General features: G+C 39.4%; 1 protein-coding gene across 2 annotated transcripts in view; it reads left to right on the top strand.

The window, feature by feature from the left end:
- Positions 1–25,951, top strand: part of btbd11b (BTB (POZ) domain containing 11b) — an 89,989-nt gene that overhangs the window by 61,981 nt on the left and 2,057 nt on the right. Inside the window, exons 2-16 of one of the 2 annotated variants that reach the window (XM_081608032.1) lie at positions 3,018–3,173; positions 10,544–10,748; positions 15,423–15,575; positions 15,806–15,971; positions 16,649–16,738; positions 20,350–20,451; positions 22,130–22,223; positions 22,457–22,592; positions 23,132–23,352; positions 23,459–23,637; positions 24,308–24,413; positions 24,885–24,987; positions 25,205–25,286; positions 25,585–25,653; positions 25,792–25,905. In XM_081608032.1, coding sequence (XP_081464158.1) covers positions 3,018–3,173; positions 10,544–10,748; positions 15,423–15,575; positions 15,806–15,971; positions 16,649–16,738; positions 20,350–20,451; positions 22,130–22,223; positions 22,457–22,592; positions 23,132–23,352; positions 23,459–23,637; positions 24,308–24,413; positions 24,885–24,987; positions 25,205–25,286; positions 25,585–25,653; positions 25,792–25,905 — 1,976 coding nt within the window. The remainder of the gene's footprint in view (positions 1–3,017; positions 3,174–10,543; positions 10,749–15,422; positions 15,576–15,805; positions 15,972–16,648; positions 16,739–20,349; positions 20,452–22,129; positions 22,224–22,456; positions 22,593–23,131; positions 23,353–23,458; positions 23,638–24,307; positions 24,414–24,884; positions 24,988–25,204; positions 25,287–25,584; positions 25,654–25,791; positions 25,906–25,951) is intronic. The other variant, XM_081608033.1, reaches the window with a different exon arrangement.

The raw sequence follows: 25,951 nt of genomic DNA, 5'->3' as shown, positions 1-25,951 counted from the left end.
CAAACAAACTGAAGGTTTTCAGAACGCTCTATGAACAGCTCGGAGGAGCAATTGATAGAGTCTTCTCCTTTGCAAAGTTTGTCATAAAATTCATATACGTTGTCTGTGGTTCTTTTATGTAGGTTCTAGGAAAATACCTATCAGCTGGACAAAAATGATGGCACCTCTAGAAAAGATTTAAAAAATGTGAGAGTTTTGTCCTCCAATTAGAACCACATAGACTGCATCTTCAAGCTTGTAATCTGTCGATCTGCCTATTTGAAGGGCGACAGTGACATGGTGTGCGCCACACTGAACATGGAGCAAATGAAGGAGAGAGTTGTCAAGGAGTTTAGAAAGAAAATGATAGACGAGCTAATAGATGCTAACGGTAAAGGCTATTAGTCCGTCTCTAAGCAGCCTGACGCTACTGTGGCTACAGAGCACATATCAGATTCTTCAGAAGTTTAAGGTCCAGAGGACCGAAGCCAACCTCCCTGGCTGTGGCTCCAGGAGGAAAATTGACGACAAACTGAGGAGAAAGACAATACTGATGGTAACCAAAGAACCCAGAAAATCTGGACTGGAATTTGCAACAATACACATGGACAAGCCACAAATCTTCTGAGAGAATGTCCTTTGGACAGATGAGACAAAACTGAAGCTTTTCTCTTATTTTCATCAGTTAATTTTAATCAGTCATTTTTTATGTCTTATTATTTTTGTCAGTATCAAGTTATTTCAGTGAGTATTGAGCCATTAACGGAGGCGTTCCACCAACTTTATCCGCAAGTAGAAATGGGATGTGTCAGCATATTTGTGTGTAAATGTACATTAAGCTGAATGTTACACCCAATTCTTTTTATATATTGATTTTGTTTGTAGTTATTTTATAAAGAAAATAACTTGGTAATTTGAACTGACAATGCATGTTCTATATGCAGCTGTCCATCCATCAAAGAATAAGACAAGTGCACATTCTGTGACATCTTAATGGAAACTCCTGTGTACTCATTACTTCTTCTCCAGCGACAGTCTCTTGCCTGAAGGGATTATCCCGTGTTTCTCCTTCAGTGCCACTGAATACTATCTGCCATATGGCTAACAGGGCAGGTCCACTCAAAGAGAATCAGGTGTTTAATCCTCACCATACACACATTACGAAAAGGTAAATTAATACCTGTCACTGCGTCTCTATGGCCGTAAAACCAACTGAGAGCGCTGTGCCATCAAACTGTATTGAAAAACCAGAGGACAATGCATTTCTTGGAAGATGTCCAGGTTCGTGGAACCAGGAGCAGGATACTCACAGAGGCAGAGAGGGGGAGCACCATCAGCTCCTCCCTGAGGGCAGACTGAGCCTCGCATTAGGAGGCAGAGAGTCAGTGAGTCACCTTGCCTTAGTCCATCCTGATAGCAATCACCACTTCACTGTCAGCCGGGCCTCTTATTCCCACCAACCAAGGTTAAGGAGGTTGACAGTCGAGAGCTCAAGGGTAAAAGGAATATATCTGAAGATTTTTATTTCACTACAGGAGGTTTACCCAAGATTTTTTAAAAGAATTTATGCGGACTGAGACAAGAATTGATTTTAAAAGGCTCGACTTTTCCAGAGATGAATTTTGCCTCACTTTTCTTCCCTGTGTGGTTTTTGAGCATTTGTCCATATAAAACGTCTTTGAACTACGACTGGTCCACTCACTGAAAATGTAACTTGTTGGTTTCATTGTCCCGTTGAACTCGTATTGGTCTCCTATATGCATCTAATGCATATAGGAGATGTAATCATTGATGTATGTAGGAGTTTACGTTTAAGTCAAGTTGCTGAAGTTCTGTAATTGCTTAACAAGCTCAAATCGTTCTTATATCCAGATAACATTTAAAATAAGTAAAAAAAAAACAAAAAAAAACAACAATATTGCTTCCAGAAGCAGCTGGATAGGCTGCAGTTTTTCCTAGTTTAGACACAACTTTAACACAAATATGACTTGTTTTATTGTCTTGCTTCACTGTTGACTCTCTCATTGATTAAAATTACAGTAAAACTTCAAACACAAAATGATTCCAGCCCAAAACACAGTTATCTTCCTTACTCTTTAATCTGCACATAACCCAATATATAAAAACACATCTTTTTGTTTTAACACTGCAGTTCTTTACACGATTGGTGACAAACAGCGTTTACCGAGATCCAGGTTGACAAACGGCATCGTGAGTCCAGGAGATCATTTCCACTGAATATCTGTTCCTGTTTCATTTGGAGATCATTGCCTGAGGTTTTTAGTTAGATTTTAGGCTGCGAGTCTCAACTTTTTTTTTTTTTTAGAGAAACAGTTTTATAAGCATCTGTCCTTTCTCACAAACCGAATCAAACTGAATAAAGAAGGCTATGTTTGCCACAGGCAGCATGCCCATTATTTTAATAGCACATTATGAAAGTGGAGACAGTGAAACCGAAGCTGCTTTTCTCTCACTGATTATGAGGATAAACAAAGAGAGATTGGTTTTGCTGTTTCATGAGAGGAAACGATACAAACACTAAAAAGAGCTCAGCAAGACAGCCATGCAAGCTGCACAGCAAAGACGTGAACGAAGTCGTTCTGCTCAGATGGGACTGGAATGAAACTTTTTAACCCCATGTGCAAAGTATTGTGTGTGGCAGAAGATTTAGACTGCGACACACCCTGAAAACATCGCCCTTATGGTGAAACACGGTAGTGACGGCATCATTCTGTAGGGATGCTTTTCTGTAGCTGTGACAGGGATTTTCAGATATTATAGGAAGGTGGGTGGAGCTAAATCCAGGACAATCCTGAGGAGATTTGATGTATTTGCAGTGAAATGTGGTCTCAGAAATGATTGACTCAAGGGGCGCAGAGCACAAAATCACACCACACTTATCAGATTTATACATGTTTAGAAAACCCTGAGCACACTTGTGAATCACTGCAGCAGATTCCTGGGGCGATATTTAAATTTTTCCTGACAGCTTGAACTGTACTGATGTAACACTCGGTCTATTCCTTTCGCGCCCTCAGGTGTGCTCAGCCTTCCCGAGGGCCTGACTCTTCACAAGGAGCAGCAACAGCAGAGAGCGGCGAAGTGCGGGGAGGGAAACTCCTTCAGTCAATCCGAGCTGCGCTCCATCGAACAATGCTTACTGGCCACAAGGGTGGGCAGCATCTCTGAACTCAGTAAGTTTGAGATTTATTTGTGAACTTGTTTGTGAGATATAGGTAGAGGATGACTGGGTATGGCATAAAAACTCTGACTTTAGAGAAAGTAGTTGCAATCACACTTTTTTTTTTCAGCCGAACAATTTCCAAGTGGAGTAAATTACACAAACCTTCCCTGACATCAGAAAGAAAATTTGGAAATGATGCTGCAATTAAAATAATCTAGAGAAAAAAAAAGCAGAAACGGCTTTTAAAGTCCACTGGTTCTCCAACTACTCTGAGTCTGATTTCCCAATGATTTCCGAAGCAAACTTAATGCAAGACAACTCTTTCTTTAATGGTCACGGCACCATCTGTGTGGAGTCATCGTTAACTTTGTGATTGACTAAAACAACCAGCTGCAATCTGAGTCTTGGCAAAGCTGCCAAGTCCAAAGCCTGTCTTGTAAGAAATGGTTGTGAAGCTCTCAGGTAACTGTGAATGTTCTTGGTTTTTATCCAGTCTAAACCTCCACATCAGGACAGATTGGTCTGCAAGTAAGAGCAAAGTAGGCATGAACAGGAAGAACGTGCAAATTTCACTTAGAAAGGCCCCAGTCAGGATTCAAATGACCTTCTTGGTGTAAGGCAACAGAAGAACAGCTCCACAATGTAGCTTTAGTAAGTAATCTTCTTTCCTGCAGGTTGAAAATTCAGTTTGTGTGTGTGTGTGTGTGTGTGTGTGTGTGTGTGTGTGTGTGTGTGTGTGTGTGTGTGTGTGTGTGTGTGTGGGGGGTGTGTGTGTGTGTGTGTGTGTGTGTGTAGGTGTGCGCGCGTGTGTGTGTGTTTTTTTTAATTTTTTTTAATAAATTTCACATCTTTCACAAAGAGTTTGTCATGTACAATACTTTAAACGGACCAGCACACTACAGCTTATTCTAGTTACTTCCAATTCTTTCCAAAAGCCATTCATGACATCTAAAAATTCTGGGTCTGGACCAAAAGTCACCCTGACCTGGAGGGAGCAGTGTGGCAGCAAATAAAGTAAAAATAAATTGTTTTTGCTCCCTTGAAAACAATAGACTATATTATATTTAGAGGATCATAAATTTTGTCCACTCTGCCAGTTTTATACTGAAATGCTTATTTGGAAGGGATGACAAACTACCGTACAATTATTTTTCTAATAAAGGCTAAATAGTGTTTTATATCATAGAGGCCTAAGCCCAGCCTGTTTTAATGGATAGGAATTAGAGTGAGTTGCATTGGCAGTGGCAGCCATTATAATGAATCACAAGCATTCATTAAAATGAATGAGTTTGGCTTATACATTCGACAAGTCCTCCAAACATAAATTGAATATCTGTCGCCTTACAATGTACCCATTGTTCAAAGAATAATTGGCATCACAATCCTTTCTGGCAATGTTTATGCAGTATGAATCAATTAGCATAAGATTTATGAGTTACATTTAGATTATAGTAGAATGTTTGTGCATCATTTTAAAAATCTAAAGTTACAGATTATTATTTACTAAACTATGCTGACGCCACTCAGAACAAGAGGAAAGTTTCTTCCTTCCCGTTCTGCTTTGAGGGAAAGTCTTTATAACACTGTAATAAACCCAGAGTTGCAATCTGTGCTGCAAACAATTTAATGCACAGATGTTCCAGTTTGAAATAATAAACTGTAATCTCTGAATCAGAGTGCTCTTGAGACGTTTTCTCAGAGCTAGCATGCAACTCTGCGTGTTGTTTCAGGAAACTTGACTGAAAAGTTAAAAATCCGACGCTCGAGCTTCGAAGGAACAGACCGCCTCATGAATAAGATACAAGCAATCAGGTTGTGGGGTCTCTTTCTATAAACGACTGGGAAAATATTCCCTGTGTATGCAGGGTAAACATTTATCATGACAATAAACAGGGAGCCAATTCCTCTCTGTGTGTTTTTTTCCTCGGGATGGAGAGGCAGCCGCAACAGGGTAAATTGCCAGTCCTATTTATTGATGAGGTCAAACCGAGATCCGTTCTGTTGATTTGGCTCTGCAAACGCAAAGTGCGCCTACGGAGCTGCTGATGGATGACACCACCACTTAGACAAATTTGCTGTCACACAGATCAAGTGGGGACAAAATGAATAATTGAGAAAAAGAATAATAACAAGAATGTAATATACCAACGGAGGAGACGGGGTTAAGCTTGATCTTCTACAGTCTTCTGCGCTGGCATTTAGGCTCAGTTTAATTTCCTTTTGCTTTTTTTTCCCCGCCTGTGTATTTTTCTCATTTTCACTTCAGCTGAAATGCCACATTAGCATATTTTAAAATGGTAGCCACGCAAATTGTGCAAATTTGTCATTAACACTCGAGCTAAACTGCATCTGATATTGTTGTACATTATTAGTTAATTTGCACAAACCTAATAAGCAAAGGTAGATGTTTTATTTTTATTTTCTCATTAATAAAAATCTATATGCAAGGCTCATACAAGTTTAATAAAATATGATGATACTGAAGGTTTTTTTTTTTTATTATTTTGCATGTTGAGATTCTGAATGGACCATATTTATTCAGTGGTAATAAAACAGATATTTTATTATATTTTTAAATAATCTTCTTTTAGTTATGAAAGAATAGACATCAAATAATTGCCACCCCTTTTGGACTAAATTACTTAAGCGAGACGTGTAGCCATCTACCAGACATTGGTCTTACGGATGTTTCCTTCACTCCTCACTTTCAAATCCGTTCCTGCTTTATCTTTAATTTTTGACATTTTATTTGAGCTTTAATTTTGAATTTTCTTAGAAACTTTGAGGTAGATGATTTCATATTTGTTAGGTTCTGTGTTTTGAGTTTGAGTTTCTTTCTGTCTAGTCCCATTTTCCCCTGTGAGTCTCTGTGTTGTCTTGATTGTTCCCAGGTGTGTCTAGTTTCCCTGGTTACCCTCTGTGTATTTATACCCACCTGTTGTCTTTGTTCCTTGTCGGGTGTGTCATCTGTGTTTCTGGATTCATCATTAAACATCTACTAATGTCAGCCTGGGCCTACAAGTGTCTTCCTCACCAACAATACCACATCATGACAATATTTTTTTCCTCAGACACCGTTTCACACACAGTAGAAACTGTGATGGATTTATATCGAGGTGAGCTAAGTCGCACTGTTCACTAGTTCAGTCTTTTTCCAATGTGAGTGCAAAGCATTTTCACACCAAAAGTAAGAAAAAGAAAAACCTGCTTTAGGTCCTGTGATGAAATTTTAGGAGTTTCTGGAGACTTCATATAGCATTTTGCGATCTGCGCTCGGGGTGATGTTGGACTGCAACATCACCCCGATGACTCTTCTGAATGTTTTCTACTTGCATCTCCAAATTCTTCAATTTTCAACCTGCAGTTGGTTTTTCTAACAGGACAATGTCCATACAAACTGCTTTTCTAACAGATAAATTGGACATCGGCTTGTTTAAAACGAATGGGCAGTGCCTAGGAGAACCGGGACCTATCACAGGAAACCAGCTATTGTAAATCACAATTTCTGTCGAAAGGGGTGAGAAAGTGTAAATATGCTTCTGAGTCTGTATGTATATATTTGACCCTTTGTGGTTTAGAGGACATCCAGGTCAAATTCAGTCACCGTCGACAAGAGAAAAGGTAAAAAATAAATAAATGGATTTCCTGATTGTTATTGCTGGAATAGCAATAAAATACTTTTTATTCTTCAGTCGTTTTTACTTACAGACACAACTGGGAAATAAAAGTGGCAGTAAAATGAGTAATTTTAAAACAATGTAATTTTAATACCATGTATTTATCAGAGTTTCTATCCTGAAAAGTTTAATGCATTATCTCTATCGCCACTGTGTGCTTTGAGCACTTAATAAGGCTCCTTAACATTCCTAACATTGTTATCTTTTAGTGGATGTTGACTCACAGCTTGTTTTTGGCCATTTGCTAAAATTGATTCCTCTGCCTCCAGTAGACTAATCCAGCAGTTTTTGCTTTTCTTTTTTTTTTTCTCTGGTCTAAAGGGACAAAAAAGGAGACTTTTTCTTATTTTTTTATTAGCGTCTCCCCAAGGAGCTGCTAATGGCCATCAGTTCTCTCTGTAGTGGCTTTTAAAAGATAATTTCACCGCGGAAGCAGTAATATGCTAAAACCACAGGTAAAGGAAAACATCAGAGGCCGATAGGAAGATGAAAATTTTAATCAATTTCGGCCCTCTGGTTCAAAATGTTCGTTTTTTTTTTTCTTATTTCAAGAAGATGAGTTTGACCTGTAATTATGATATAGCACTTTGATTTTAGTGAGAAGAATCAGCAAAGGTTACAAAAGTTGATGTGATTGGCCATTAAATTTACACCACTGTTCAGTGTCTTTGTGACACTGAACAAAGATGCTGTATTTTTAAGAGATAATTTCCAGGTAACAGAGGAGCAATCCCTGGAGTAAACGTTGCAGATATTTTTGTTCTCACAAGTAAAGCCTCTATTACCGCCCTCCTCCCCCCCCTGCATCCTAACCCCAGTTGTATTTGTGTTAAAAACTTGAAGGCTGCGGTAAAAGTGAGAAAAAAGACATGAAAAACACCAGAGACCCCCGGCTGAAGAATGATGAAAACTGGATGCTGCGATTCGAGTCCCGTTGCTGGCAGGAAGGACGTTTGTATTCTTGCTCCTACCGCACATCTTTAAAGTGATGTGAAGTGGAAACAAACAAAGCAGATATGTTTAACTGTAAACACACACAAAAGAATCTGTTTATTTTGAGGTTAGAATTAAATAAAAAAAATAAAATATATATATATATTTTTTGCAGAAACAAGCAGCAGGAGGAATGGCTCTGCATCTTGTTGAGGCGGGATAGCCGCAGGCGCCCATTAGCCGTAATCATGGCTGCATGGCGGCAAATAATTGAAACAGAATCTGTGACCATTTCAGCAGCTGCACAGTGCAGGGACCAACCATTAATCAACACATAAAGAGAAAGCCTGGTTGATATCTGCTCATTTCACTGCAGAGGAAGGAACTTATTAGCTCCATTGCATTTTAAAGAAAACTTGTAGGTATCCAAAGATCATTCACTCTTTGTGTCAAACACTTTTCCATCAATCTCTAAAGTGAGACATTGTTTTTTGAGTTTGTGTGTAGCTGCAGCTTTGCAGTTCTGACCTTGAAGGAGCCATTATTTAGTGTTTAGTGTTGCTTTTAGAGAATTTCTTTTGTTGTTATTGAAAAGGCACCAACAAAAGGCAACTGGAATCAAGACATCAGCTACCTGATCTTCTTCTCCTCATGGTGAATTAATAACATTTTAGAGACTTTGAAAATCTATTGATGATTTATATTTTTGATCTGAAAGATGTACAAATTATTCAGAGGTATTCACACGCCTTTAAACTTTCCACGTTCTCTTTTTAAAACAACAAACTTCTGTGTGTTTTATGTGGTAGACCAACACAAACCATTTTCCTTTGGCAAACAAATGAATGCATAAATTTGATTTGAAAAAGAAAATCTGAAAAACGTGCTCTGCATTGGTATTTTATTCCCCCCCCCTCCTCGGTCATTACTCAATATTCATTATTCAAGTACAGCTGCCAGTCGCTTAGCTTATGTTTGTAACTTTTGCAAGTTTTGCATTCTTTTTGCAAATTAGTTGGACAGAAAACATCCAGGAATATTAATTAATTAATTGCCACAAATTCACTCAGCTCAAGTTTGGACCTTGACTGGAACTTACTAAAACTGGAATATGTTTTTAATCTAAACCTTTCCATTGAGCAGTTAAGCCCAATGTATTTATTTAATTTTATTAAACCTATAAGTTTGTTAATTATCATAACCAGGCAATTTGCTTTATTACATCAAAAGGTAGTAAAGCAATTGATGGGTATTGTGGCTAGCTACAATTAGCTTTCATTCAACTTTAGCTTTCATCTTGCCAGATTACGACTAGTACAGAATAAATGGAGTTCAATACAAATCACTGACACACTTTATATTTCTATCTTTAAAAAAAAATAAAATAAAATAAAATATATATATATTGTTAACTTTCACTTCACATGTATGTGCTTATTTGTACTGACCCATGACAAAAAAAAATATTAGACAAAAACTGGATAAAGTGTGGATGAATGAATATTTTTGCAATGCATTGTATTTTTATATATTTTTTAAACCGAACTAAAATCCTAACAGCGTCCTGACATTTTTGAACAGTCCCAGCTCCTCTACCTGTAAAACAAACTCCACAGACCGGCATAAATAAGGAATGACAAGCAGCTGAGTCACCAGATCTCACAGAGCTTCGTTACTCGCTGTAAAATTAAGACAGAGATGAAGCAAGGAGCTTACTCTTTTTTTCATGGGAAGCGCCTGTCTCTGTTCCGCTGTCTGCAGCTCACTGCATCGCAGGCTGATATCCAGCACGTTCCTCTATCAGCACAGCAGCAGTCTTCCCAAAGGACGGCTGAGAGATTGACTTCATTGCATGAATGCGCCTCCCTCATTCAGGCATCCTTTTCACACTTGCCTCACACATTGTCGAGGCTAAATGGAGTCTTGGCACGCTATAAAGGGTGCAATTTTTAATGCTGAACAAACCGCTTTGTCTTTTGAAATTACCGTTTTGTCCAGACTCCTTTGTACAGGCGCAGACCTGTGTCTTGTGTCAGAGCGTCCTGAGTGATTCATCACAGCACGTGTTTTTCTAATATATATATTTACCTTCTGTGCTTCTGAATGTTATTACATTTCCTCGTGCTGAGGGTCCGGACAGGAAGGTGAAGCAACGGAAACCTGACTGGATTCGGTGAAATGGGATTTGAATTTACGCTGTAATAATACAGGACATATTCAATACGACTCAATAACTGAGGTGCCACAGTCATCATGTTTTCATGAAAGGAATGGTCTGCGTGTGAAAGAATCCTTTAATTCGTTCCTCTCCTTCTGATGAACTTCGCTTGCTGCAGAATGACGTATCAATCTCGAATTTAGTAGTAGCAAAACTGTGCTGAACTGAGCTTTTAACATCAAGTGTTAATTTTTAAAGTTGAATATAAGCTTTGCAGATTATGCTGGAGATTCACCTTAGAATAACCCCTGTTTATCTTTAAGTGTTTTCCTTTTATGGGGTGCCATGGCGGCTGTAATAGTTCTCCAAATGTCTTCTGTACATTACAAAAGAAAAGGATAAATGTTGTCTTTTTCCCACACTGTGAAATGTGGAAACTCAATTTTCCCTGAGGTCTTAGAAGGTCAGGCGAAATGAACAAATTCTATTCATAATGTTTTTTTAAAGGCCGTGTTTCTCAATGCCTATTTTATCCGTCTTATCTAATGATTGTGCTCATAAATCCCTTTCTCACTGCTCTCCTGTTTACCTGTGTTTTGTTTTTTTGCACAGGCGACCTGGTATCCAGAGCCATGCACCACCTTCAGCCGCTGTACATGAAGAATCACAGCAACGGGACGCCGCTTCACCACAAGAGCTGCATGATTCACTGGGCACCCGAAGCCATCTACACACTGTGCTACTTTATGCACTGCCCTCACATGGAGTGGGAAAACCCCAATGTTGAGCCGTCAAAGGTTACCTTACAAATAGAGAGGTGAGACACAAACTTGACTAAATGCAGGTATTCTTTTCAAAACTGAAAGGTTACAGAGTAAAATAAAGGGAAAAAAAGAGATTGAATTTTTCAGTATTTGTGCAACTGCCTCAAACCAAAATGGATTTTGAAACCTTTCCACATTACTGCATTGCAACCACAAACTTACATTTATTTTATTAGAAAACTATGTGATAGACACATTGTAGCTCATACTTTTAATTAAAAAGAAAAACCCCAACACAACTCCAAATTATTTAAACATGTTCTATTTGTAAAGAGTGGCAGTCTTATTAAAACGTTCAAACATTCAGATCGTCTGTTTTCAAATGCTAATATGGTTGCAAAGCGTATCTATCCATGCAGCAACCTTGTCTGCTTATACAGTTTTACTTAATGAAAATCTGACTAAATCTTCAGAATCAAAGTTATTTCCACATTTTTCAGTTATATAACATTTTAAAATCTGGTGGATTTTAGAAGATTCTTACTTTAGACCAAAGTAAAAAAAAAAAACTACTACTACTACTAATAACAATAATAAAAAAACACTTGTCTTTATTTCATTTTTTTCTTCACTGAAGTGTACTGAAGTTGCACCGTGACTTTTTATGACGTAAAGGATTGAGCTGAATGCAGGACAGTCCTATTAGAAAACCTGTTAGAGGATGCAAAACAGATTGATAAGGGTCAGAGTCTTAGCTTCTAGCAAGTCTCCAATGCTAAACAAATTGACCGAGCTGATCAAACTTAGATTAAAGCGTATTTGTATGCTCTTATCCAGGCCCAATTCTACTGGAGAACCTGTGGCAAGAATTTATCCAGTCTGGCTGAACTTGTGCTGTTTTGCAAAGAAGCACAGGTTAAAGCTACCCACTAAAACATGGTTCTGAAGACAGGGTAGCAAAATAAAACCATACCTTCTAAATGTTAAAAAAAGAGAAAACATATGATTTTTTAATATAATTCACATTATGTTCAATACATCAAATGAATCACATTCATTTGATGTAATCAAATGAATTTTATTTACTACTTATGTGTTTGTATTGCACACTCTGCAATTAAAACCATTGTTGCTCCACCGGCTTTCTGATAAGGCTGTTAAAATGCAGGTACATCTGCTTTGATTTCTATTGCTTTAAAATGAACCAGTGTTGGATTCTTAGGAACTATTGTCCCAAGGCAATTATCTAAAAGAGAGAAACGAACAAACCCAAAATATGTGATGTTGTTAAACTCAGACCATAAATAATATAGCATTGATTAGTTTTCAGGCTGCAAAAGACAGCTAAAAAAAACTGGTTTACAGGCACCAAGATATAAATATAAGTTGTGAAAGATGACTTTGTTTTTAATGAAGCAAAAATCCTTAAAAGCAGCATCACAGAACAAGCCAAAAAAAAAAAAAGGAAAGCAGAAGTGTCTGGTATTGATTATTCCTTTCGAGACTTTCACCTTGCCATCCTCTTAGGGGAAGTCAAAAATATTGCTTTTTTACTGTTCACTGCATCAACAATAAAGAGACACTTTATGAAACCTGTGACGAAGGGTTGAAATTCCCTGCAGACGTCCAAGATTTAGTCTCTCGTCTGTCCTTTTTACCCCATATTACAGGCGCAGCTCCATCAGAGCTGGAGAGATCATTGTGCTGCAATTGTACACCTCTGCAGACGTGTCTCTTTATTGCGTTTCTGGTCCTCTGAGCTTAACTCTTAAATGGCACACCAAGGGTTTTGATCGGGACCTAGGCTTTATAAAAGTACACTGTCACTGTGCTGGGCAGAAAAAAGAGCACTCTGGGTTAGTATTGGGCTTGTCGGAGTAACTGAACCTTTGGGAGTCGTTTTTTGTTTAAATGACATCAGGATTAGGTCAGGATTTCATTGGTGTTAATTCGCACCTCATTCCTCGTGTGGGAAATGGACAAAAAGAGTTCTTATATATCTAAGAGTTTGAACACGTGAAGCAATTTTTTTGCTGATTTTATGAGGTGTTTCTTTTTGCTCCCTTCACACACTTTGTGCTCATAGTTTCCTGAACCTCTGCTGATGGTTTCCCTCAGTTAAAAGCAGAACCGACAGCTGAGCCTGAATACTCCTCCTCCTCCGGGGCTTGAATTCAGATTTTTTTCACCTGCAATGGAGCGGTTTATCAGCTAATGCGAATCCCAGGTGTCCAGCCTATGTGTGGATTGACTCGGTTTGCTGCCTTTCCGTACATTGAATTCAACCCTTTGGAGCATGATGTTAGAGAATAAAACACGTTTCCACAAGACATCTCTTGTTCTTATTGCTGAGAAAGCAAGACCTCAGGTTATTTAGTCCTTTGGTTTTGTTCATCTTTCTGTCGATTGTCCTCTTTCTTAATCAAGTTTGAGTCACAAGGTGCATTAGCTTTGTGAGGAAAACCCAGATATTCCTCTCCCCAACCACACTCTTCAGCACATTCTGGATGATCCCACAGTGTTCCACGACAAAAGGGACATACATGCATATATAAAGTCCCACCTGCGTATTCTGATCTTCCCAGGAGTCTCCGTCAAGTTGGACCTGCCTAGAAAGCCTCCACAAGTAGACACCCAGGAGGCCTCCTGATTAGATGCCTGTGGCAACTCAAGAGGCTCCTATTGATGCAGAGAAGCAGTAGTTCGACTCCAAGCTGCCCTCGGATGCCCCCCGGCTCTTTCTCTACCATGGCAGTCCTCACCAGTACCGCAGACGAAGCACCAGTCTGTCTTCCATCATCATTTGTGAACAAAACAGAGAGTTACTTCAACTCCTCCACCGTACACATACATAAACTTTACTCTGTACATTCCCTGCCTTTCGATGAGGCTGCTTTAAGAAAGTGTGTGAAACCAGAAAAGGTCACACAGCCTTTAAAAAGACACTCCTTTTGAAGTTTGTAAATGAAAGGAGTTTGCTGCTCTTAGCTTATCTTGCTCTTGATTAGCTCAGAGATGAGGAGCTAATTTTACTGACAGCTTAACGCTGAGTGCGTATTAAAGAGAGTTCAGGCATTAATTCACCCACAGTGAAGTAATATACCAGTCAATAAATCCCAGAGGAGGGGACCCAAGTTTCCCATTTAGTCAAGAGGATCTATAAGAAAGAAGATGACCACTGATGTGATGAGATGCATACACTTAAATGTATAAACCATGCAAAAAAAATAACATAATTGGTGTTTTAAGACTTTTCCTTGAACAAATTGTGCTTTTTTTTTGCATAGTTACACATACAACAGATAATGACTAGCCTGGTAAAAAAAATAAAAATAACAGCCTCTTGTTCTATGCTTTGCTTTGTACAGACGGTCTGGAGCCTTGGCCGTTGAGAAACACTTGATGGAGGCGTGAACTCTGTTGAGGTTTTAAATTTTACCAGGTTGGTAACATTTGGCAGCAGTGCATGTAGTGCACCAGCTCAATGGAGCTCACCGGAAATTGCGTGCACTGTGAACAACCCCGGAGGAGAGTGAGGCCACGACGTCTTTGCCAGAATGTCTTACGCATTCATCTTGTTCCAACTTTAATTGCTCAACATTTGGAAGTGTGACCGACATGGACCGACTGGCTTCGTCCACCTCTTTCACTGCCATGGCCAAACTACAACTACAGGCAGGCTTTCCGAAGAAGATTTCCATCTTCTTCGGTTAATCATCACAAGAGCTTTTCAGAAGCAGGCAGGAAGCCAAAATAAGGATAGTCATTTTCTTCACTTTTATAGTTAATACATCATGCCCATTAGGAGAACAAACCCTCAGGAGTGAATGTTGGACAGTTTCTATTACGACTGGCATTTAAGAACTGGGTTTTCTTATTTATAAAAGCCACTATATGCATTGTTAAGACAAACTTTACACCTTCACTTGCTGCCTTTCCAGTTGAGAAGCATTCACCGGTGACCTTGTTCAGCATTCGTATATTTTGGCTGTTTATTTAAAACCAAAAGGTCGAGATGATTTGGAATAAATCTGAGGGTTATTTGGGTTTTGGGGCCACAGAGACTTTGCCTTATCCAGCCCAGACTGTGGTTTTCTTCTGTGCTGCAGTCTGGCTTTAAATGTCTGCCACACTCTGTCAAGCTTTTCAGCGAAAGCCCTTATGTCTGGATGAACTGTGTGATGGATTTCTCCCGCTCCTGTGCGAGTGCCACTGTATGCTTAAGAAAATATCACTGCACCTTCAGTTTACCTCCAGCAGGCACTGGGATCTCATAAATAATGTATGTTAACACGCAGCAACTCCATGCATCATGTTTGCAAAGAGCCCCATAAAAGTGATAAGGAAAGAAATGATCATGTGTGATGGATGGCTTCCCATGAATGTTATTGTTTCAAGATGTATTTCAGTGCCATAGAGAGACAGTCTCTCTATGGCACTCTTAAGTATATATTTGATTCAGCGTAGATGTTTCTTTTAATTGCAAAAATATTTATGTTACATGGTGACATCTGAGTTATATTTGCTCATATCCAGCATACCTCCGGTTTCTGCAGAGAGTTCATCCTCTCCTCAAGCATCCACTGCACCGGGCAAAATATCTCATGCAAAAATTCTGTGTGAGGCAGATTTTCCTAGTCAAAGCTGAGGTACAAATAGTTCTCAGTCTGACTGAAGTTCAGTAAGTCCGTGATGTTCAGAATATGTGCTTCTATCTCCCCCTACAGGCCGTTCATGGTGCTGCCCCCTCTCATGGAGTGGGTGCGAGTGGCCGTGGTCCACACTGAGCACAGGCGGAGCCTCTCGGTGGACAGCGACGATGTTCGGCAGGCCGCCAGGCTGCTTCTGCCCGGAGTGGACTGTGAGCCACGTCAGCTCCGGTAGGGCAGAGAAAAGCATCCCTGCCTTCAGGCTTCAGAGTGTGTGTTGCAAATAACCCCGCAATCTAACCGCTTCTTATACAATTGTAATTTCCCCCTTTTCATTTTGAAGGTAAAAAGAAAAAAAGAAATGTCATTGGGTGTTTTGGGGCAAAATGTCACATTTAAGGAGACAGTAGTCACCCCTAAGCTTGTGCTAATAATCTGTGTGGGTGTGCTTTGCCCTTCAGAACGGATGATTGCTTCTGTGCCTCAAGGAAACTAGATGCTGCCTCTGCTGAGGCAAAGTTCCTGCAGGACTTGGGCTTCCGTATGCTCAGCTGTGGACGCACAGACCTGGTAAAGCAGGCCGTCAACCTGCTCGGGCCAGATGGAATCAACAGCATGAATGAGCAGGTTAGGAACACAGTCAACATATTTAATAATGCATAGCCTAGTGTATCTGCACCTAAATGCACACACACACACACACACACACACACACACACACACACACACACACACACACACACACACACAGCCTGTGGAAGGACATGTTTTGTTGGCTTTGTAAACTGCGGCTGCCTCACCCTGTGAGAAAAAAGCAGCAGCACGTATTAAATCTTCTTCTGGCTTGTTTTTTCCTGCAGCTCTCTTGCCAAGCCACTCTGCATTATATCATGACTACTGACCTGCTGGGCAGTAAATCATCTGGGGAATACTGCAAGTGAAACTCCAGAGTTTCCATGAGAAAACCTAACACACTGTCAAGGGCTTAAACTTTTCAAAACAAGAATCTTGGACTCCAGGTTCTCTGGGACTGCCCTTCCACAGTAGACGGCCCTGAGGAAATATTGATGCCTTTGATATTGAGTGGATGCAAGTAAAAAAATCAATCAATAAATAAATAAATAAAGTCAAGGAGCCTGGAGGTTTTAAGGATTTAAGCTTAGGACAGGCAACAGTTTGACGATGTGCTTTTTTTAGAAAATGTGTAGTAAGGTTTGATCTTCCCACATAAATATAGCAGGAGAATTTAATATTTATAGGACTCATGGCTCATGTGGTCTTCCTGTGTGTCATTGCTTGTGTAGGGGATGACCCCGCTGATGTACGCTTGCGTTCGTGGAGACGAGGCCATGGTGCAGATGCTGCTGGATGCAGGTGCTGACATTAACAGTGAGGTAAGTGCTTAAAAACAGAAAAATACCCCCAAATGATTCAGGTTTTACAAATTAAAGTCAGCACTTAAAAAAAAACAAAAGACTCACCTACAAATCAGAATGTTTTTGTTCTGATCCAAGCCATTTAGGATAAAATCTTTGTAATAATTATGCTTGAAAACTCACTGGATTCAAAGTGCAGTAAAATAACACTGAATGTCATCAGCATTACATTAGTACGGTGATTGTGTCCCACTAACTCACTCACCAATGACGCTCCAGACTCTGCAGTGTTGATGTTTCTCGACAGCAACAGATACGGCTGCCTCTGAGTACATTTCAATATCATCAAAAATATGAATTGAGTTCAGTTGATTAATTTCATTGAAGATAATATTGAGTTGGGGCAGGAAGGGAAGAAGTATCCCTGAAAACCACCCCACTACCCGCTCCCCCAGAGAATCATGCTTAGTCTGATTATGGTTTTACTTTTTGATTTGATGTGACTCATCATTCATTTCACTTAGAACATGTTCCATGGTTTGACTTATTCAAGGACAGACAATATAGAAAAAGAAAGAAAAAAAACCAAACTTCTTTGTGCTGGCTCACAAAGCTCGCGCTTCGCTTTGCTTCGCTTTGCTTCGCTTTGCTTCGCTTCATAAAATTTAATGCCCGGTGTTTCAGCTGCTCTCTGCTCATCTCTCCCCACACAGGGACACACAGTGCAGAGCAGGAGACATCACAACAACAGGCAGAGCAGCAGCCACAGCTGATAAAGTGAACACTTTGTGGAGGATGACAGAAATAAGTTACTAGGAAAGCTCAGATTCATCCAATAAACAAAGTAATAAGGGTGGCCTACAAGCCTCGTCAGTCATGCACAGCAAAATAGCCAAGGATTTTTTTAAAATACTGCCCATGCAGATTGTTCACTTGTGCTGTTGGACCAATATAAAAATCACAAACACAGATTGTCTTACTGATGACTTAGAAAGGCTTTGACTGGAATTCTGGCATGATTCTCAAGTGCGAAATACTTAAATTAATGTGTTACATTTATTGACTTAACCATGAAAATGTCAAGAAAAGACCTGTGAAGAAGTGTATTAATTTCATAGCTGAAAAATTATTATTTCTACTACTACTACTACTACTACTACTACTAATAATAATAATAATAATAATAATAATAATAATAATAATAATAATAATAATGTGGTGTTAAATTAGGAGAAAACTAAACATGCGGTCCCTCATCTCCTCATGTTCTTTCCCATTTGTTATCACGTTTCATGAATCACAACTTCACTCAAACGGTCAATGAAACCCGCTGTGAGCATTAAGAGTGGGGACTGAGACTGTGAGGCTGACTGTGGAGTCATGTTTTTTTCCTCTGTCAGGCCAGCAAAGGATAATCTGCATTTGTAAAAGAAATGTAAATTTGTCAGAGTGATCAGAGATTCCAGGTAAAATTGTTTGACTTGTTCATCCATTTAAAGCCTCATGATTTTGATCTTTGCAGCAATTTCACATCCCATTTGCCAGACTTGCTTTGCAGCCAGTTGCATTTAATACAACTTATAAATTTCATACATTTATATTTCATCACTAACAGTATTTCAAAGCTAGTGTAATTTACCAACAGTTTAATCAAACAGAATAGAATTTACTGTGAATTTTTAATAGACTTAAGTGGATCTAAGAAGGACTCCTACTAATGATTAGGCATCAGTGACACTGGGAAGGCTAATAGCCAAGCTGAATATTGCTATATCAATGCCTACATTCCCAATTGCTTGGAAAGGTACAAATAGGTACAAGCTATTAAACATAGTCATAAAGCTGGCAATTAAAGACCGAACATGTATTAAACTTCCTGCTGTGCCTGTCTTTTGAAGCCGACTGCCCCAGTTTGCTGTCCCACATGCCTCATAGGTTTTTGTGCTCTTGCCATCAGTTCCAATAGGCACTTCTGGGCAAACAGTGATGTGGGTAATACAGTAACATCAAAACAATGAGGCATTCTCACTGACTTGTGTAACTAGGCTGACGACCACACAGCAATAACTGCTCTCTTAATGAAATCTTATGTGATGTATTAAAGAGCTGTATCGATCTTCTGAGGATGTGTAAAAGTTAATGATTGTTATTATGTCTGAGCATGATGTAACTACAGCTTGAGAGTTAGTTGATTGAACTTGTGCAGTGTAATCGTGTGGATAATTGCTTCGTGAACAGAGGAAAGAATGAATTGTTATCAGGAATAATGTAATTCAGAGTAAAACTGTTGGTGTTGTGTACTTACAGATTGCACTTTGGGAAGTCCCATTAATGTGCAGAATAGCTGCTGTGTCACTGGTTTAACTAAGGGTTAGTAAAACAGAGTTGGGAAAAACCTCCAGTTAGAAATTCTTGGAGGCTTTTTCTTCCCAACACAATGGAACATACGAGTTTCCATCATATTTTTTTCTTTTGTTGGAAAAATATTCAATTGTTCTCCCAATTAAACCTGGTTCTTTCTAGATTTCAAGGTGTGAAACATAAATATATATATTTTTTTCCGTACTAAATCCACAGCATACAAATAAAATTGTGTGTACCCATAAAAACAAACAGGATTTTCACTGTAATAAATACACTTAGCATCCTCTTAACAAAGCCTGACACTATTGACTGTCTCCACGAAAGATCCTCATTCTCCACAATAACAACCAGTTGCACTGCTGCTATTGTCCTTTATTTTGTAAGGACAATACCTCACATAGATAAGATAAAAAGATAAAAGGACACAGCATCTGGTGATGGAAAAACAACAAATTCTCAGAAATATGACACAATGTTGTCAGCAAATAACTTTGATAAGAATCCTACAGTACGACATTGCTCTTATTGTTTTGCTTGCAACAGCAGCAAAACGTATTTAAAATGAAACAACTGCACTCCTTTTTTATGTAATTTGTGTTAAAGAAAGTGTAGTCTTTTGTACAGCATGTTATGTTAGGCCAATATATTATTATGTGTGTATATTTTCTTACTTGAAACTGAAACGACACATGACAAGTGTTGTAGCTGTAACACTTCTTGTTACAGCTTTTTACAGTGCCAAAACACTGTGCAACAAAACTATGATTTGGTGAAATGTTGTGTTGGCTTTTTGTTTTTCAGGATTTTTGAGTGTGAGATTGTCCTAGTGTATGAACTTAGGTAATGACTTTTTACCCATGTTCTGATAATGGTGGAAATCGCTGAAATTTCCACACTTTCCTTTGGTCAGCCTTTCAAAAGAGATGAATTTGGAGACCCGTCACCTAAACTAACAGCAGATCAGAGTGAAACCATTTGAACAAGGCCTGACGTCACAAATCAGTCGATTGTGTTCATTAGAAAGTGAACATAAAGGGCACGCTGTCCTCTACAGCCTCGGGGTTTCTGCTTAATTGCTCATGTTTCTCCTGTGAAGCTTCCTGTCTCCCCTCTGTCCTCCCTGCCGATGCTTGTCTTGTGTTCTGTTGTCCATGAAGTAGTTTTAATGGCTCCGTATCTCTCTCCCCTCCATTCCTTCCCATCCCCCTCCATCCCTTAACCCCTTCTTGCCTGTCCATCCCACCCTCCTTGTGTCCCTTCCCCAGGTGCCAAACACAGTGCACAAGCACCCCTCAGTCTTTCCCGAAACACGGCAGGCGACGTCCCTCACTTTCGCTGTGTTACATGGACATGTGCCTGTGGTGCAGGTAGTGACACATTCATCTGCGACTCTTTCATCGTGGACCGTTTGTTGTGCTTCAGCATCTGATTGGTCATCACTGTCATTTCTGCCATCAAATCCTCACAAAATGTTCAATATTCAAACATTCGAGTGCTGTCTGTGTAATTTAAAACCGAAAGCCTTTTAAAATTTAAAAAGGGACATTTACAGAGTCACTCGAATCCAGAAGTTCCTGCTGCAAGTTTGAACTTTTACACAAATGGTTTCAGGCTGTGTTTAGGAAATGGAAAGTGGAAACTCAGCATCCTAATTAGTATTGAACTCGTTTAACTAATTCACTTTGCCCTAAGTAATGATGCCTTAATCAGTTGGATTAAGGCATCATTAAATTGTAATGGAAATTATTCCAGGCGTGTGTAATTTGGTGTTTGAGTGCATGAAATAAAGGAAACAATGAAATTTGAAAGGTTATTTCTTAGTAAAGTCCTGAAGTGTACAACTAGATAGGAAAAGATTGAAGGTTCAGTTTTATAAGTTGACCTTATATTTTCCATCAGTACTTTTACATTTCCCTTATAAACTGAAACTTTCAGATTTATAGTTCCCAGATGTATATATATATATATATATATTTATTTGTAAATGTCAATTTTGTTTCAACCGTTGTAAAAAAAATGCCAGCCTGTGTTTCAGGAGCTGAAAAAGTCCGTCTTCTTACATTATAATACATTTTTCAGGCTTAGTTCATAACAGAAACAGTTTAAGCGTGATTGCTCTTCACTCAGGAAGTTTAAAAAAGCATAAGAGTCTGATAATCACAGTACAAATAAACAGTTGTGTAAAAACCTCTGAGAGCATCAGAAAGACCAAGGCTGCAGGCCCATGGTAACTCTAGAGGACCTGCAGAAACCCATAGCTCAGGTGGAAAAATCATTTCACAGGATATCTATTTGTTGCTCCACAAAGCTGGACTTTTTTTTTGTTTTAATGGGACAGTAATAAGATATGTTGAGATTTCTGGGAAGATGGATGGAGCTAAAAACAGGTAAACTATAGGAGGTAACTTGTTAGACACTGCTGAATACTTGAGACTGGTGTTCAACAAAACGGTAACAGTAAGAGTTAGACTGGAATTGTTTAGCACAAAGCATACAGAGTGCATAGACAAGTCAAAGTTCAGACCTAAATGTAACTTTAAATTTGTGGCAGGATTTGGTATTTGATGCTGTCCATCCAATATTAATGGGCTTTAGCTACTGTGCAAATAAGAGTCAATAAATAGTTCACTGTCCGGATTTCTAAAGCTGGTAGAGACATACTCCATAAAGTATTTCTGCTGTGATTGCAAGTGGTTCTGCGTTGATTTAAGAAGGGTGAAAACAAATGCACTCTTTTCAGATTTTTGCGTCAAAAAAAAGAAAGAGAAACCCATTTATCTGTTTCCTTCCACTCTTTAGCTACACACTACTTTGCTTTGGTTTGTCTCATAAAAATAATATAAAATACATTAAAACTTGTGGGTGTAAAAAAAAAGTCAAACTCTGGAAAAGTAACCATATGATTCCTGCCACCCAATCTATTTTTTTTTTCTTTTGCATTCCTATCATTTTCACGTGTGTGTGTGTGTGTGTGTGTGTGTGTGTGTGTGTGTGTGTGTGTGTGTGTGTGTGCGCGTGTGTGTGTGTGTGTCCGCCCGCCTGCAGCTACTGCTGGATGCCAAAGCTAACGTGGAGGGCTCCCTGCAGGACGGGATGGAGAACTACACAGAGACCCCGCTGCAGCTGGCAGCCGCTGCAGGTACAAGCACAGAGGCTCTCTCTCTCAAACCCATCTCCAGATGCTGTTCCCAGCAGGAGTCCGTCTATATGCAGCCCAACACAACACCTGACTGTCAGTGTGGTCACTGGCAGAGCTCTCTCGTTAGAGGATAATTTGATCTAGAGGCAGGGAGAAAAATAATGACTTTCTTTTTCTCTTTCTTGTAAAAGGTTGTGTGTGCTGTGACTCAATTGGTGGTTGTTCATGTGCAGGCAACTTTGAGTTGGTGAGCTTGCTGCTGGAGCGCGGTGCCGACCCCATGGTGGGAACCATGTACCGTAACGGGATTTCTACTGCGCCGCAGGGAGACATGAACTCCTACAGCCTGGCTGCAGCTCACGGGCACAGGTAGCCGACACATGTCCATGTTCAGTCAGCAGGCGGCAATACACTGGCTTTGCTCAGTTCATACTATATTGAACTGAGCAATAAAGTATGATTGCTCAGATTCTGTGCATAATCCAGAATGCAATGCACAGAATGCACAGAATCTGTGCATTCTGTGCAATCTGTGCACAGAACGCACAGATTGCATTCTGTGCATAATCCAGAATGCAATCTGGATTATGCACAGAATAAAGATAGCATATTCCAATAAGTCAAACCGCTCATTTCGTGATATGATTTGAGATTTTTATAGATGAATTTTCGTTGATTTTGTTGTCATTCCTCTCCAAAGAGTTTTATTTTGGTCATCAGTGACTGTAATGTACTTTTAAAAGCGTCCATTTTATCTTCTTGCATTGTTTGTATTATAAACAGAGCAGGTAAAAAAAAAAAATCCTCCCTAATGCAGTTAATCAAGTCTTGAAGTGTGTGTCGACCATTCAAATATAACTTCTGTTTTTATGTTTTTTTTGTTGTTGGTTTTTTTTTTTTGCTTGCAGAAATGTGTTTCGTGGGTTGTTATCTCACACGGACAAAGGAAAAGGTGATGTATTGTCCTTGGAAGAGATTCTGGCTGAAGGTTCAGAGCTAGAAAGCAGAAGTTCATCTCAGGTTGACCTCATCCGAAGTGGAAAGGCCAAACTTAAAGCTCTAAAAGAAGCCATGTACCACAGTGCCGAGCATGGGCACGTCGACATCACCATAGACATTCGGAGCCTTGGTAGGTTTCTGTTCATACCATTTGTTTTTTTTGTGCAGCATGCAGCAAATACACCATCTTTGTGCAGAAGCTTTCATGGCTTACGTTTTTCTGAACTGGTTCTCAGGCGTCCCGTGGACATTACACACTTGGGTCGAGTCTCTGCGTACATGTTTCCAGCAGCACCGCCGACCTCTGATCCAGGGTCTTCTGAAAGAGTTCAGCTGCATTGAGGAAGAGGAGTACACAGAGGAGCTCATCACACATGGCCTGCCTCTGATGTTTCAGATCCTCAGAGCCAGCAAGGTACTTCAAGAGTTGCTGATTTCCGGAATACCTTAGGTTTCAGGGTTATCCAGTGGCAATTCTTTTTTCTCCATATGATGTTGTTTTCATTTGAATATGTCAGCACCGTTGTCTGATTTTTGAGATATTTCTTCTCATATGAAACACAATCTATTGTAAACTGTATTTTCTGGTTGTAACATGGCAAATTGTGTAAAAGTTCAAGGGCTCTCAATACTCAAAGTGCTCTGTCCTTTTGTCTGTCCGAGCTTGTGGTTCTTAGCATATTTGCCTGGTGTTGCGGTCTTCAATGAGCATGAGCAGACTGTCTATGCATGTAGGTTCTGTAGTGTAGCTGACTGTTCCACGCACACAACCACATTAAAAACACAAATTCTAATGCCTAAATGGAAATTTGTGCAGGACTGAAAAAGGCTGGGTGGTTTTTTCCAGTACTCTTCTTTCTCAAGCGCTTACATTTGCCCAAGGTGTCGCTCTGTTTTTCATTACAGTAACGTGGGTGTTAGAAATAGGTCTGATATTCATCTCGTTCTTTACAAAGATATGATGTAACTGTGACCATGAGGCTTAATGAACAGTCTGCTTGCACATGGAGAGAGGTGTATAAGTTAAAGTCGCCTCACTGTGCGGTGGGCTAACCTCCTTTGTAAATCTGCTTATGTGTCGCCAGAATGAAGTGATTAGCCAGCAGCTGTCTGCAATCTTCACTCAGTGCTATGGTCCTTATCCCATCCCCAAACTGACAGAGATCAAGAGGAAACAGACATCACGACTGGGTAAACATCTTTCTCAAGCAGTTTTATTATTTAAAGAGGGCTTTTTATGCAAAATTGTATTTTTTTTTTTTTTTTTTTACATTTTTGTATTTCCATTTGGGTCTTTAGCGCTTCAAGAAATATTCCAAGCGCTATAAATCACACCCAGCTGCTTAATGGCAATAATTAAATGTTTTGTTGGTATCTGGAAAATGAGCTGCTTCAAAAGCCTCCTGACTTTTAAGTCACAATCGGTCAGCACTGCCCCTCCCCAGCAGAGCTGGAGCGCATTTGGTTTCAGCTGGTTTTACTGCTGTACGCGCTGAACAATGACTGCGACTGTAAATCACATAACACCACCTAGTGCTCTAGACGAGAACAGAAATGTTGATTTAAATCTTCCCTGACGGGTATTATATCTGCTTGATTTTTTTTTCTCAAACTAATAATAATAATAATAATAAAAAACGTTTCTGTTCATGCGTTCTCCAGATCCTCACTTCCTGAACAATAAGGAGATGTCTGACGTGACCTTTTTGGTTGAGGGGAAGCCCTTTTATGCCCACAAAGTTCTGCTCTTCACAGCATCCAACAGGTAGCATTAGTCTTTTCAGTCTTGCTATTTTCGGATCAGACCTTTCTAAAGACAAGAACTCTGTGTGGTTCAGACTTGCTTTAAACAAAAAAAAAAAAATGCAAATTTGTTTTTGCTATGTTGTGAACCAAAATCAATGCTGCATGTACCAAGCTCATATTTCAAAGCTATAATTTTGCTGTGTTTTTACTCATCTTTTGTTTTTGTGTTTTTTAAGATTTAAAACTCTTCTAGCAAACAGACCTTGTGGCGAAAATACTTGCATTGAAATCAGCAACGTCAAATATCATATCTTCCAGGTATGTAAATACTAACCTTAAAGTGTTCCTACGTGTGTGCGATGTATAGTAACAAAACCTCTGCAGTGAGAATTTTACATATTAAGATAAATTTATGCATCCTTCCTCACTAAGATTTAGACAAATGTCCCTTAGCAGGCTACTGTGTATAGCTGTGAGGATGCTGCACACGCACAAAAAAAAAACTATTCAAATAATCTCAGATTTACCCCTATGATGTCAACATCCTTGGGATTTATCCTACTATTCATATACTCACGCTTTGTGTTTGTTCTGAATGTAACTGTGTGTCTGGCAGCTGGTAATGCAGTATCTATACTTTGGAGGAACAGACGCTCTGCACATGAGGAGCACAGATATTATGGAGGTTAGATGAACAATAAATCTTCGACCACTACCCTGTAATGTACTATGAGAAATTCTACTCCCTCAGCTGCTAAACTGTTAAAGTGAAAATCAATTTAGGTAGCATTAATCAGTTTGAATGTCATTGGCTTCTTCCCAGCTGTTGTCTGCAGCCAAGTTCTTCCAGCTGGAAGCTCTACAGAGGCACTGTGAGATTATCTGCTCCAAGAACATTAACACTGAAACCTGTGTTGAGATCTACAATCACACAAAGGTATAAAAAAGAAAAGGTTGCTAAAAAGTATGCAATTTAAAACGCA

This window comes from Poecilia reticulata, chromosome 6 (genome assembly GCF_904066995.2).
Source record: "Poecilia reticulata chromosome 6, P_reticulata-male-v2, whole genome shotgun sequence".
In the NCBI taxonomy this organism is placed as follows: Eukaryota; Metazoa; Chordata; class Actinopteri; order Cyprinodontiformes; family Poeciliidae; genus Poecilia; species Poecilia reticulata.
Note: the sequence above shows the minus strand (reverse complement) of the source record. Positions and strands in the feature narration are given on the sequence as shown.